The sequence below is a fragment of the Pelobates fuscus genome, chromosome 6 (assembly GCF_036172605.1).
Source record: "Pelobates fuscus isolate aPelFus1 chromosome 6, aPelFus1.pri, whole genome shotgun sequence".
Taxonomy (NCBI): domain Eukaryota; kingdom Metazoa; phylum Chordata; class Amphibia; order Anura; family Pelobatidae; genus Pelobates; species Pelobates fuscus.
The window spans coordinates 176,485,948-176,499,820 of NC_086322.1; the positions used below are offsets into that span (position 1 = coordinate 176,485,948).

At 39.7% G+C, this 13,873-nt stretch overlaps 1 protein-coding gene across 2 annotated transcripts in view; it reads left to right on the top strand.

Annotated features, from left to right (window-relative positions):
• Positions 1-13,586, top strand: part of FHIP1A (FHF complex subunit HOOK interacting protein 1A) — a 179,375-nt gene extending 165,789 nt beyond the window's left edge. For both annotated transcript variants that reach the window (XM_063458510.1, XM_063458511.1), the window contains exons 11-12: positions 2,479-2,617; positions 13,001-13,586. In XM_063458510.1, the coding sequence (XP_063314580.1) occupies positions 2,479-2,617; positions 13,001-13,242 (381 nt within the window). In that variant the 3' untranslated portion in view covers positions 13,243-13,586. The remainder of the gene's footprint in view (positions 1-2,478; positions 2,618-13,000) is intronic.
• Positions 13,587-13,873: the final 287 nt, after the last annotated feature.

The following is a 13,873-nucleotide window of genomic DNA, read 5'->3' on the forward strand; positions in this document are numbered from 1 at the left end:
CCTGACTCACTGTTAAATCATTTGGAAACAGTTAATAACCCTACAGATAACACACATGCCCTCTAAGCTCATTGGAGTGATTATAATGCATAGAGTGTACCTTGGTTCTTTTGGATTTATGAAGAAAATACATATTTTTAAGACAAAAATACCCTTCTGAAACAATTTCCCTATCTCCATGTGGAACTGCAGCTATCAGTACACATAAACAGAGGAGCTCATCACTCACCAGTTACCTCCTGATAACATTTCAGAATAGGCAGGATAAGGTTTCCTTCTTGAATGCCACCAGAGAAAAGACCCCATTCAAATTCGAAGATACAGAACTTCTTCTCCGACCTGTCCCACACGACGCTGCAGTGTAAAAAGTCACTCCAACCCCTAACAGCTACCCTGTCTACTCATGGCATGAAATATCAGTGGGGTGCACCCCGCTCCCTTGATCATACTACACAACGACACAGAGCACAGAGTGACCGACATCTCTGAAATAGAGGGTGTCCTGACTGCACTAGGCAGGGAGCTGCTATTTCCTTCTCTAAGAAGGAAGAACATATCAGAACACTATAGAGTCAGGACACAAACATGTTTTCCTGACCCTATAGTGTTAGACCCTCTGTCCCCTTAAAAGGAATTCAAATTCACCTTATTTCCAGCGCCACGTGGGTAAGCTGTAACATAACTGCCATAGTGGCGTGTTATTGAATACATATGTACTGGATAGCACAGATGCAAGATTTAGAAGATAGTGAGGAAATCTCATGAGGGCCTCACTACGTTGTACAGTATTCATGATTAAGTAGCACTTAACTAGCAGATAGGTTTTACTATAGATGCGTTAGAGCTGTGTGTTTAATTGGAATTTATTTTGAACCATTGCCAAGCTTGGTTAAGATTTGTGTATACTTTGTTGGTCTAAGAATATCTCACACAGTTATTTACTGAAGTGAGAATTGTTGCAAATTGAAAGTGATTTTTAAATTAAAGGCTAAAATAGTTGATTTGGAAAGATTGCTTCCAGCTCAGCTATTGTTGCCTTAAATTTGAAATTTATTTTGAATTCACTTTGAATTCCAGACAATTATCACTTTAATGAATACGCCTGTTGGTATAACATTGTAGTTTGTTTAATCTTTGAACCACTTTAAAACGATAACTCATCTCAAGAAGTCATTTTTTTTTAAAATTCTTTATTTTGATCACTCAGCATGTTAATAAGGCAATACGTTACAATCTGGGGGCTATCGCCCTTAGAAATCAAATATGACAATACATGTATAGCTGGTAGCTGGGTCACTGTCCCATGCTGAGTGGGTTTTAGGTTGTTTTTTTAAAAACATGTTGGACAACATTATAACACAATAAATTGACATTCCTCTGAGCACTAAAGTAAAGATAAAATAAGCGCATCATGAGGTTCGAGTGCTTAAGTGCGCCAGGGGAACCACCTCTGGGGATTTATCACATTGAGTTCTCATGTTCTGGCATAAGGAGTAAAAGGAGGAGATGTATCGGAGCTCGTGCCACAACGACCCTCTCTAATTTGGAGCCTCTTTATATGTGTACACATTCACTGTGGCTGCCTGATAACCAATGAGTTGTAAATACTATGGAGCATCAGTCTCCTCTGGCATGCCTGGGTGCGCAAGTTAATAAGGCTTATGGTCTTGGGGACAGCATGCCAGCAAAATAACCATTAAGCATAAAGGAAAAAGAGCAACAATAAAACAAATGTAACTTGGTGAATATAGTCACGGGTTTTAGTAGCGGAGTCTGTGGCATCCTAAAGGATGGAGAAATGGCCTTTCGGTGTGTGGTGTCAAGAAGTCACTTATCAATGTAAAACTGCTAAAATTTCCCACCACCAGCAAAATCGTGCTTAATGAATCTACACTGGCAAACTTTTATAAGGATTTGTCAGGATTACCTGATCTTGATCCATGTATACGTTTGGATAAAAAAAAAAAAAAAAAAAAAAATCAGACTGGCTATATCTTAAAGCATGAGTCCTGATTAATTTATTCCCCCGATTCTAGATTTTTGTAGAGCTGAAAAGGAATTTATCTAATAAGAACTTTTAGCAATGAGAAAATGCTTCAGGCTTTGTGAAAATAATCTTCTTATAGGAAAGAAGTAAAAACCACCATGTATTCTGGCAATACGCCATCAGCTTTTGTCTCGAGTAGTGTCTTCAGCAGGGAAAGGAAAGTGCAATTCAGATGATTACTCTGTCCCAGACCTTGGAATATCGAGAGAGCTGCCAGTTACATTAGAGACTTCATCATGACTGATACCTTGCTTGTTCTCTGGCACTGTGAACTAAGTTTCATCTGGGACTGCATGTCTATTTGTTAGAAAAATGCTCATTCATCACTTATGATATAAACTGAACCCAATTTCTAAAACCAGACAAAAAAAATACTTGATTTCAGCAAGAAAACCCTTAAATGACATTTATTTTTACTTCTTCATTTGCAGGTTCTGGCCTCTGTCAAACAAAAAATTGAACAATTTGCTGCCAGGGAGCAGAATTTCCCATTGTTACTTACAGAAGCTCAACAATACTTGTTTACTCGCATGGATATATCTTGTCAGCCTGTGGAGACATTAACCAAAGGTATCCTCACTCCTAATTTATACAAATGGCACAAATGGCCTTGTTTGTATGCACTGTGTCCCTTCCTTATGTTATCAATAGCTTTCCCTCTAATTTTCCCCTTTTGCCTGCTTCCAGACATTATCTACACCAGGCAACCTTTCGGTAGCAAAACTTTGAAGTCCTTTTAGATGCTGGACACATTTCTTGTTTTTGTTAATATTTTATTGAGAGAAAGATTTATACAATTTGCTCTATACAAAAATATAATGAAGTAACATTGATGTATTTTAAGAAATTCTGCTTGTGTTATGTTTGGGTTTTGCATATGATTTGTAAGTTGTATATGTGTGTTTGTGTGGGGGCTAAATGATTTGTACGTTTGTAGGATGTCGGTGGCATTATGTGAGTGTATATACGAGCTGTGGGTAATGTGCGTGTATTGTATTTTGTAAAAGTGTGTGGAGGAGTTTACTTGTAGGGTTTTGTGTGTGAATGTGGGCTGTTTGTGGTATTGTGTGCATGTTTGTAGTATTGTGTATGTGGGGGCCTGCCTGTTTTATGAATGTGTGGGGCCTGTTTGTGGTATTTATGTATGTGGGCAGTCTGTGATAATATGCATGTGTATGTTGTTTGTGGTATTTGTGTGTATGTGGGCTGCCTCATATGTGAAGTATGTGTGTAGGTTTGCCTGTTTGTGCGTGGAAATATTTTCTTTTTTTTTTTTAAATTGAGATATATATATATATACACACACATATATATATATACACATACACACATACATACATACATACACACATATATATATATATATATATATTTATACATATACATATACATATACATACACACACACACACAGAGATATAGTGGCACTCACCCTTTCAAGGAATATAAATGTGAAAAAATATGCCCTGGTGCAATCCCACGCTGGGTATAGATAATGGATGGAAAAGAGATGCACTCTGTGGTCTTTTGAAAAAATCACTAGTATTTAATATCCAATACAATTACATAAATACGATCAAATATGATCGTATTTATGTAATTGTATTGGATATTAAATACCAGTGATTTTTTCAAAAGACCACAGAGTGCATCTCTTTTCCATCCATTATATATATATATATATATTTGTGGTCGGTTAATATCGTATAGTGAAGTACCTTGTGATTGGAATTAAGTCGGTGTGGTGTGCCGGAACCGACGTAGAGGGTAGGCCTGAAAAAGAGGGCCCCCCTGAATGAATTGTATAAGAGGGAGAGGTGCGTGGGGTGAACAGCGTGCGTACGGCAGGTAGGAAGGGGGGGAGTAGCGTTTATATGGAACGCTTAACTCCTCCCACAAATACAGGCCTTACGGCCTTAAAACTTGTGGTCGGTTAATATCGTATAGTGAAGTACCTTGTGATTGGAATTAAGTCGGTGTGGTGTGCCGGAACCGACGTAGAGGGTAGGCCTGAAAAAGAGGGCAAAAGGAAATGCCAGAAAAACACACTTATAGCACTATATAAAATCCATGTCTTGCTACTCCTGCGTTGGGAATGTTCCTGTATAATATATAGCCGATTCCTAGTGCCTCTAATGTTTGTTCCGGCGTACTGCTACTGGATGTCGTTCTTATAGAATGGATGTGAAAATAGCAGCCAGTGGTCCTACTTACTCTAATGACGGAATGTGAATGTAGAATCGTATGTAGAAGTAGATAGGGAGTGATTAATAGGTCAAGTGTCTCGATTGTCTGGTTCGAACGTTGACGTGACGCGGTGTAGTGTTTGTACCTTCTTAAATTTTCCTTGGGGAGACATGACTTACCTGTCTGATTAGTTGTGATCGTGGAGTTGTAGGGTTCCCGAACCCTTGTATGGTTGCAGGCACATAGATTTAAGACCTGGTTGTGTGGCGCGAATGCTGTTTTTTGGGAGTCTGATATTGCCCGGTATTCCCATCTGTGTACGTACGTTACTGTGAAGCGATAAACCAATTATCTTTGATATCTTGTGTAAAAAATGGGGTATGGTTTGAAAGGCTTGTCAGAAACGTGTATGTCAGTTCGGAATAGTGCGATCATGTACGTATGAAGGTTTGAATAAAAGGTGGCAAAAATGTAGAAAAGACTACAGGGTGATCAGTATGCCTGTGTAAGTCCTGCTCCACTGATTCTTGGAAGAATGTCACGATTCTGTCATATGTATCTTAGAGCAAACGAATAATGTTCTAGATGATAACTTGTGTCGAGCCCCAACAGCCGAGTGACCGGAAGGGGATGCCAAAATGCAGATTATGCCTGAGAGATGTGAGTTGGGTGAGGTACGAGACTGAGCGACTCATGGATAGTCAGCCCTAATAGACACGAAAATGCTGCAATCCCTCGTCTGACGTTGCGTTTGTAGGACATCCTGAAAAAGAACATGACAACAACAATGAACTCAAACAACAACAATATGGTTAAGTAAAATAGAACTGGCTGGCTAACTAGTGCCGAAGCGAAAAGCTCACTACCCCGTGACAAGTGAGGCCCTGCTAGTAGCCAAGCGGCTGGTGAGAGGCTCTACCTATGATTTGGGCGTGGGGCTCGAGCCACTAGCGTGGTGGCGGGGTGGTGGCCTCTCGGTGACAGTAAAGATCCAAAAACGTGTGGCCGTGTCAGGTGAGGCCCTAACTATAAACCCGATAGGTGGGTGAATGCGAGGCACTAACTATGATTTGGGCCGAGGGGCGAAAATCTCTGTGTTGAGATTGGGGAGTTGGCCTCGCGGGACCAGCTACGGTGTACAGCTAAGGCCAGCTCCTAACCCTAGATAGCCAGTTCTCTGACCCTAGACGGGGGCTTGATAAGGGGGTAACGTAACGTGCTTGGAAACCCAAGTTGTAGTAACTGATAGATACCCGGATATTCCCAGATAGAGACAGAGGAAACGAAGGGAGAGAAAGGAGGAAGAAAGAAGAAGGAACTGAAGTCGAGGGAAGGAAAATAATGTGCAGTATAGTGAAGTACTATGGAGATATAGCTGATAGTGCAGTATCGATAGACCCTGAGGGTGCTGAAGATTCTCGTGATGGTTACTATATAAACCTGAAAGGAGATGAAATGAAGGCGTTGTGCCAAGAAAACGTCGTAGCAGCTGACGGAGAGAGGAGGGTGAAATTAGCAAGGTAGTGAGTAACAAAACGATTGTTAAGGGTAGTGAGTACGAATGAAGAGTTGTGGAGTGGAGCCGTGGCCTGACGAGGCAAGGCAGGAATCAAGCCCCCGTACCCCAAACATGTAACAACGTGGCCTAGTAGAGGCAGTTGTTAGGAAACACAATGAAACCAAACCTGATAGAAACAGGTGATAATCGTTTAACAAAGGCCAATTGTGTAACAATTGTAGGAAATGTGAACGAAAACACATTTATACCAGATAGAAACAGGCGGCAATAGTGAACCAGTAATTGTCTACTGCTAGCAGATGACAAAATGAAACAAAAAGTAACTGTGATTGTCGGTTCGATACCTCATCGTGTAACAACGTGGCCTTGTCGAGGCAGTTGTTTGAAGTGTGGATGAAACAAAATTGTACCTGATAGAAATAGGCGATAATAGCGACCTAGTGACTGTCTAATGGTAACAAATGACAGTATGCAACATTAATAGAAATCAGCGGGGAATGTCAAATGGCGGTTACGCCTGAACCTGAGGTAATTCGATGCATGTATAACAGGAGTTGCATAAGTGTAAGCGTAATCTGGGAGATAAAACAAATCCAACATATACACAGTGTTTAGTTAGTTAGATTAACTTGACCCAATAAAACAGTACATGCATAGCGTCAGGCATTTAGTGGTATTACGTAGGATGCACCAATAGAAGAAACACCATTAACAACCTGAAAACAGGACGGCAGAGAAGCTACACATTATACAGAAAAAAAACAGCAAATACCATCAAACCACTAGGTGGAGATACCAGCCGAATGACTAGGACTTTGCACTGATACATTAAAACATAATGGAAAGTATGCCCAAAACCTCCAATTTAGAAATATTGCGCCGCTGATATACGAAAAACATTATGGAAAGTAGGAGTGAAAACTTACGTAGCCAATATGTCGTGCATGATATAATAAAATTGCTGGCATCCCTTCCTTTACCCCCTCCGTAGAAAAGCATAGCCTCTATAACAACATGAGTCCGAACCCAAGTGGATTAATATATAAATAACCATAGCAAGATTAACGTTTGGACCGGAAATTAAGTCCGTGAAGGGGTGAGGAGGGGGGGGGGGGGGGTGTAGGACCCCGACCCCCCAGACGGGTGATTGAAAGTGACCGCCTAGGTGCTGGCGAGAGGGGAGTGTGGGTGGTCCCTGGTAAGATTTATGTGACTACCAAGTAGCAACGAAATTCATAAAATACAACCTAACCTTTTAGCATAGATTAAGTTGACAAGACTGTTGTCCCAACCAAATGCTGCAATAGGTAAACAGCTTGTTCACTAGAACCGCCATAATGGTAGATAGAGAAACAAGTGAAATACAGCAGTTAACTGTATTATTTAAGTTAAATACGTAGTTTAGTATCTCATCTGTAGTCAGAGATTGACTATTTTAGCCTGAATTTTTTACGTCTGATCAAGCCACTGTTTAGGCAGTAACCCCCATATTGAATTTGCATGAAAGGTGCTCTGCGAGCATCCTGTGCCCACACTCTCCTAAAATCCTGATGAGTTTGTAAACAGTCTGTTTATATAGTGTATTGATGCTGCACTGAGTGTATAGATGGAGCTGCATCAGTAGAAGGAACTTGCAACAGAAATATTCATTGAAGAACAGTGATGTAATGGTATTTCACATTTATACATTCCTCTAACAGCCTACATAAGGTATAGATGTAAGTGTAGTACAGTACAGCAGAGTTTTAAGTCAGGGTTTGCACAATGGTAATTTTTTTAAAATGCGAACGGCGGGAATAGCACGAAGGTGGCTATACCCACCGGTACCTGGACTTCAGCTGGAAGCGTTTCGGCAGAGTTTCCCCGAACGGATGGGGGAGCTCTGAACCGGCGGGACGTGTGGCCGGAAACCGGAAGTGCGGGGTCATCGAGGAGGACCAGTGAACCCGGAAGTTCGGCTGTCACGAAAGCGAGGTGAACAGCGTGCGTACGGCAGGTAGGAAGGGGGGGAGTAGCGTTTATATGGAACGCTTAACTCCTCCCACAAATACAGGCCTTACGGCCTTAAAACATATCTATCTGAGAGAGGGAGAGCGCGCACTCAACTGTGTGGGTATCCGTGTCAGATGCTCACTGTTAAAAGGTGGCTGGCTGGGAGTATTATGTTACCACGCCAGGAAATACCATATGTAGAAAATGAAATTCACAACACATAAAAATCTAAAAAAAAATATTTTATTCATATATTTATAGAGTAAACATAGACAAAGGTAAAGTGCATACATACTGAGCCCCTGTACCAATATCTAGTAGAAATAACGTGTATATAAGTAAACCCACAAGTCTAATACAAGGTATACTGACCAGAGGCAGGAGACCAAATAACCCCCAATGTTTTGGCAAAATGCCTTCCTCAAGGGGATCCTTCTGGCTTTCTGTGTTGTCAATAAGGCAGAAGTTCCCCTTTTTGCTTTTAGCATTGGTGGGCTAGTGTGCATGTACTGCACCATTTAACATCTCCTCATAGAGATGCATTATCTTAGAGGGAGCTGTAGAGTTAATCACACTAACAATGCATAATTGGGAAATTGTCTGCTAGTGTCACACAATGGAATAATACGAACCATATTCACATTTCAATCTTGATTCTTAAATGCTCTATATGTCAAGGATTTAAATTACATTTTGGTGGATAACGCTAATCCTACAAAACTCCCAATAAAACTATACCAGGGGTCAGCAACCTATGTCACGTGTGCCATGCCTGGCACTCTGGCCTATTTGGAGTCACAGTTGCACTTCAGATATCTGGTGGTGAGAGATATTAGAGTGCCTCCCAGCACTTGTGAATGGGAATTCGCACTGGAGCAGAGCAGCCCGCAGCTCCTCTCCTTGACCTGTACCTGGCCAGCCTAGTCCCCACTTGACCTTAGGGAATTTAACAACTCTGCTAGAATAAGCCTCCCCATCATGCAAAAAAATAGAAACAACCCAAACACACTCACAGATCCCACACTGACAATCCACATACACACACAACCTCGCAAGCACCCTTTCACGTGCAATACCACAAGCAGTCCCACACAAACACACCACCAAACCCACAATGTGACATATCACCCCCACACACAATTCCACAAGCAACCCCCATACACATACACACTTCACTGGGATGCAGCAATGACCATAGTACACATCAGCCCCAATACATAAAATAAAAACCAAAGGAAAAAAAAGTTACTTGCCCACTATTCCAAATCCCAATGCATATTTACATAATTGGAGGTTTTTAGTTCCACTCCAATGGCCATTAGATGTAAGCCCACCTGCCATGTCAAGACAAACCTCTTAGGTGGGTCCTACACTAACAATTCACCTGGCTTGCTTCAGCTTAAGGCAGAGAAATCTCTAATGAGACACAGAGGGGTATTTTTTTTTTGTTTGTTTTTTTAAACCCCTACATACTTAATAACCCTTAATAGGGAACACACGGGATGGGCAGCAGCACTGTAACATGGCTGTGTGATACAAAAAGTAAATACAAATACAAGCGCATGACTTTTTTTGTGTATTTGTATTTAGCCCCATACACAGCCCACATTCATAGGTATCACACACATTAACACAAACTACTCATGAACATATACAATATAACAACCAACATACATACATACATACGCACAAATATGCTAAAAAGCAACTACAGCGCCCCTAAGCAAGACAAGCAGAATACGGCAACATACACAACTCAATTTAAAAAACAACAATAGGAGCTGAAGGCGACAGGACTTTAATATCTTGCTTTGACAAAGTAATTCTAAAAGGTTTCCTGCCCCTGGGTATACTAACCCTTTGCTTACACTAGCTCTTACCTTTTACCTGCCCTAACCTTAACAATACACTGTTTCTAAAACAGCATTAACCCTTACTTTACCCTAACACTAACCTTACAATAACCCAAAGCCTACCCCTAACTCTAACCTTAACGAAACCCACTGCAAATATCAGTACTGATAACAGTAGATTGGTTTCTGTCAGACATATAATGCTGGAAAATATTAACATTATTTCCTCATTAAAACAGTAGAGAGCGGTATGTTACCACCATCTACTCAAGCTGTTTTCATTAATACAGGAATATCCCTGCTATTGGGCATGCCAACTATACTGTGATCAATGCTGGGCAGCTGGCAAAGACCAGGAACGATCACAATTGGCTTGAGATTCTGGTCTGACCCTCTTGAGCACCTGAATGCCCAGAATCACTATGGCTGAGGGCGGTTTCAGGTGTGGTTTCTCAATGGGTTTAAAGGGCTATATGCAGTGCTCACTTGGAGAGCTGCATACAGCTCATTGATCAGCGCTGACAGAGGGGAGCCCCAGATATGTGAACAGGTATTTAACCCTGCACACACACCGCATTGAAGCAATAGGTATTTAAATGGCTGTAGCAATGCTCACTTTGAGCTTTGCATATAATGCATCTGTCAGTCAGGCACCAGCTGACAGAAGGATTCATCCCTGCTCACACTACATTGCAGTTAGTGCATCTCTATGGGGAGCATTCCTTGCAGAGCGTGAAGACGCTGAATGTCAGTGCTGCCCACTGCGCAGCACTGACCTAGGAAGCACCTCTAACAGAGGTGTTACTAGGCAGTCATTTTCTCTGAAAAGGCAGGGTTTACTTTAAAAAGCCTGCAGGGACAGGCAGTAGACACCAGAGCAACTACATTAAGCTGCAGTTGTTCCAGTGACTGGGTCCCTTTAATATTCTGCTCATTTATAAACATCTGAAAAGCCATTTTCTGTTATAATTAGCTATATTTGTACAAAAATATTGAAAATATGTAGGGATTATTTCCTAAACAATGAATTGTTGTGGATTAAAAAACAAATTGCAAAAATTCAACTAAAGTAACTAAGCTGTGACATTTTGGTATATATTTTGTGCAACCAAAATGTTTTTACTTCTAAAATGTGAACTAGTGCAAATTTGTTTTGCATGCAGCAACCAAATGAATTCAATTTTTTTTTTTTTAATCTGTAGACACGGTCTCGTTCTGGGCCAAAGGAGCAGACACATTTGCATGCTTAAAGGAAGAGCGGGATTACAATTCCCAACATCCTTTTGTCTTCCTTATTACTTTTGATGTTATTGCTAGTATACCTTTCACATTATACTGATTACATCCTGCAACTACGTCTCTCTTCTGGCTAACTGTGGTGTTTGAAATAATTTAACTTTCACGTGGCTCTATTCAAATGCCGTGTCCTATTTTACACATACGCATCAGAATTCTGACTTACAGCTGATATCAAAACAATCAAAATACAAATTTCTTACACCTGTTTCTTTTTACCAGTAACACTGCCAAAGTCAGAAAACATAATCTTCTTAAAACTGTACCTACACCATGCTTTCTTCAGTAATCATGGAATGTTGAGCTCTATAGGCCACTATTACAAGCTTAAACAAAAATTGGAGCCGTATTGCGGCTTTCCATTGTATCAGGATTTAGGTTACCGAGAGCCAATTACATTGCTGCTGCTAATAAGTGACAGGTGTGTAATTAACCCATTATGTTCTATAATGCCATTGCAATGTGGAGGGTATTTAAGGTGTTAAAATGGATATTTGGGGTATTATCCACATGTGTATTTGCTATGTTATTGATTCCAGGATACTATATTTTAGTTACAACCCTTAATTGTCCTTTAATGGGTTTAACAAGGAATTGTTAAGTTAATGTTGCTCATATGCATCATCAAGTTAAAGGGACACTCCACTGCCCAAATATAAAATAAATAAAAAATCGCTGTTTAGTAGATATACCCTAAATGAAAACTTGCATGCATTTAATTATGCATTTTTTCATTGGGAGTATATATAAAAACATTTTGTAAAACTGGCAGTTTTCTTGTCTGCAGCCTTTGCATACCCTCCTCTTCTAACCCCACCCAGACTCATAGACCTCACACAAACATGTCTATGGGGCAACACAAACTTATCATACTCAGAGGCTAATTAAAAGACCGGGCCCACACTCTATGCAAATAACAGGTTCCCCATTTTGGCATGTTGGTATTAATAAGCCTAGGCATCAGATTTGAGCCTGTACTCCTCATCTACCACTCCTAATCACCATCTTTTCCCACTCATATTAATTGGGGAGTAATACCACAGGAGATTAGCATCATTTAGGAATCCTTACCCCAAGAGGGCAGTATCTTGGATCCCTGTGGTACATTGCTCTTATAGTACACACTACTAACCTTACTCTATATACACTAAATAATAAACCCACATGCTTCCTCAGAGTCCAGGAAACTACACTCTATTGTTTTGTATATTATTATTTTGCATTTTATTCTGTGCTCCAATTGTTGTATTATGTAATGATAATATTTGTCTTATCACATTTTCATGTATACCCCCCTCTCCATGGGTTGAGGGGAAAAAAAAGATTTTAAAATAAAAAAGTTCTCTAAAAATATTAAATCAAGGCTTTTGAGATATCAGAATCACAACGTTTTGGATGATTCTATTTGAGTCTATTAAGCCACTAATTGCTCTTTCACAGGATTGTGATAACTAAAACGTGTGTGCTTAGTGTAAAGTATAGGGCCCATTTTCTCTGATTTTATACTGTTATTAATGGTATTGTATAGTATTGGAAAATCTAAATTGTAGCTGCACAATTATTAACGGCTCATCAGCAACCGCTAACATGCTAATAAAGCTTAGATTTAAAAATGGTACTATCCCTATGTAATATATCTTCAAAACTGATGTAACTTTTCACCAATGGTTAATTAATTTTGACTCAAGTCATTATTCAAATAAGACTACTGCATGGTGATAAGGAGAAGTGTTTAGTCTAGGGTTGTCGAAGTTTGGCAATACCTAAAATCTTTGGCAGGATTATACATTTGCTGCTGTTAATTCATCTTGAGAACAAGCTGAATTAAAATAGCAGGGGCTGCGGCTTGCGATTGAAACACCCATTAATCTAAGGCAGACTAGAATTTAAAAAAGAATGTAAAAGTTCTACTTGAGATTATATGGATAATTCTCATTTCACAATGACTTATTTTGCATATTATGTCCCCCTCTAGGACTCTAAAACATGGTCTGTCTATTTAAATAACTCCATATGATAATGATAATAATAATATGTAAATGTATTTTTCTCTTTCCGTATTTTGTACAGAATATGTGTATAACTTAACTAAATTATCTGTAACAGATCATGCACTGACAACCATGGGAGGAGAGACAAAATCTATAAACTCAGAGGTTTCACAAACTGTACAGCAAAAGAATAAGGAACACCGATCAAAGCCTTCACTCACTCTTTCTGGAGCACCTGAACCCACTAGGAATGCTGTTCTCGCTGCTGTTCTTTTTCCAGAATTCCTGAAGGAACTTGCAGCACTGGCCCAGGAACATTCCATTTTATACATGGCTGGTGACTATTTTAGGCACTAGTCACTTTTATTATGCGGTTTATAAACTATATTTTAAAGAAAACGTTTCCATTTTTTTCCATTATATTGGGCAGCACATTTACTGCAAGCTGGTTGGTTGCAAGTACTTGATACCTGTAATACTTGATAAACAAAATAGGCTGTCTAATTCCATTTTCTTGGGGCGGGTATTATTTGTATGTTGCTAAAATGTTTGATATGTCCTTTCCTCTTGGGCCTTAGTTTTTTTGTATATTTGTATTTACAGTAAGAAATTTGAATAGCCATTCAATGCTGATAAATTTCAGTTCATTTTATTACATGCAGAACAGTTCATTTGTTGTCTTTGTTGGATTCTGCATATGCCCAAACCCCCTTTTTTCAAATGTTTCATTGTCACTTAAAATATTGAGTTTAAAAATGAAAATTGTAAATTGATTGCAAATAGATCTATACCATTGACTACACCTTTCAAATCAACAACATTATTGTGTTATTCACAAAGAGTAGATTTACATCTTTCACACCTGATTCCAAAAACTTGTCTACTTCCTGCATTTCCTCATCTCTGAGCACCTGTGAGTTTACCAGTTACCAATGAGGTCACATAAGCTGTACCAACCAACATGGGAGTTTGCTTTGGAGACTGGATC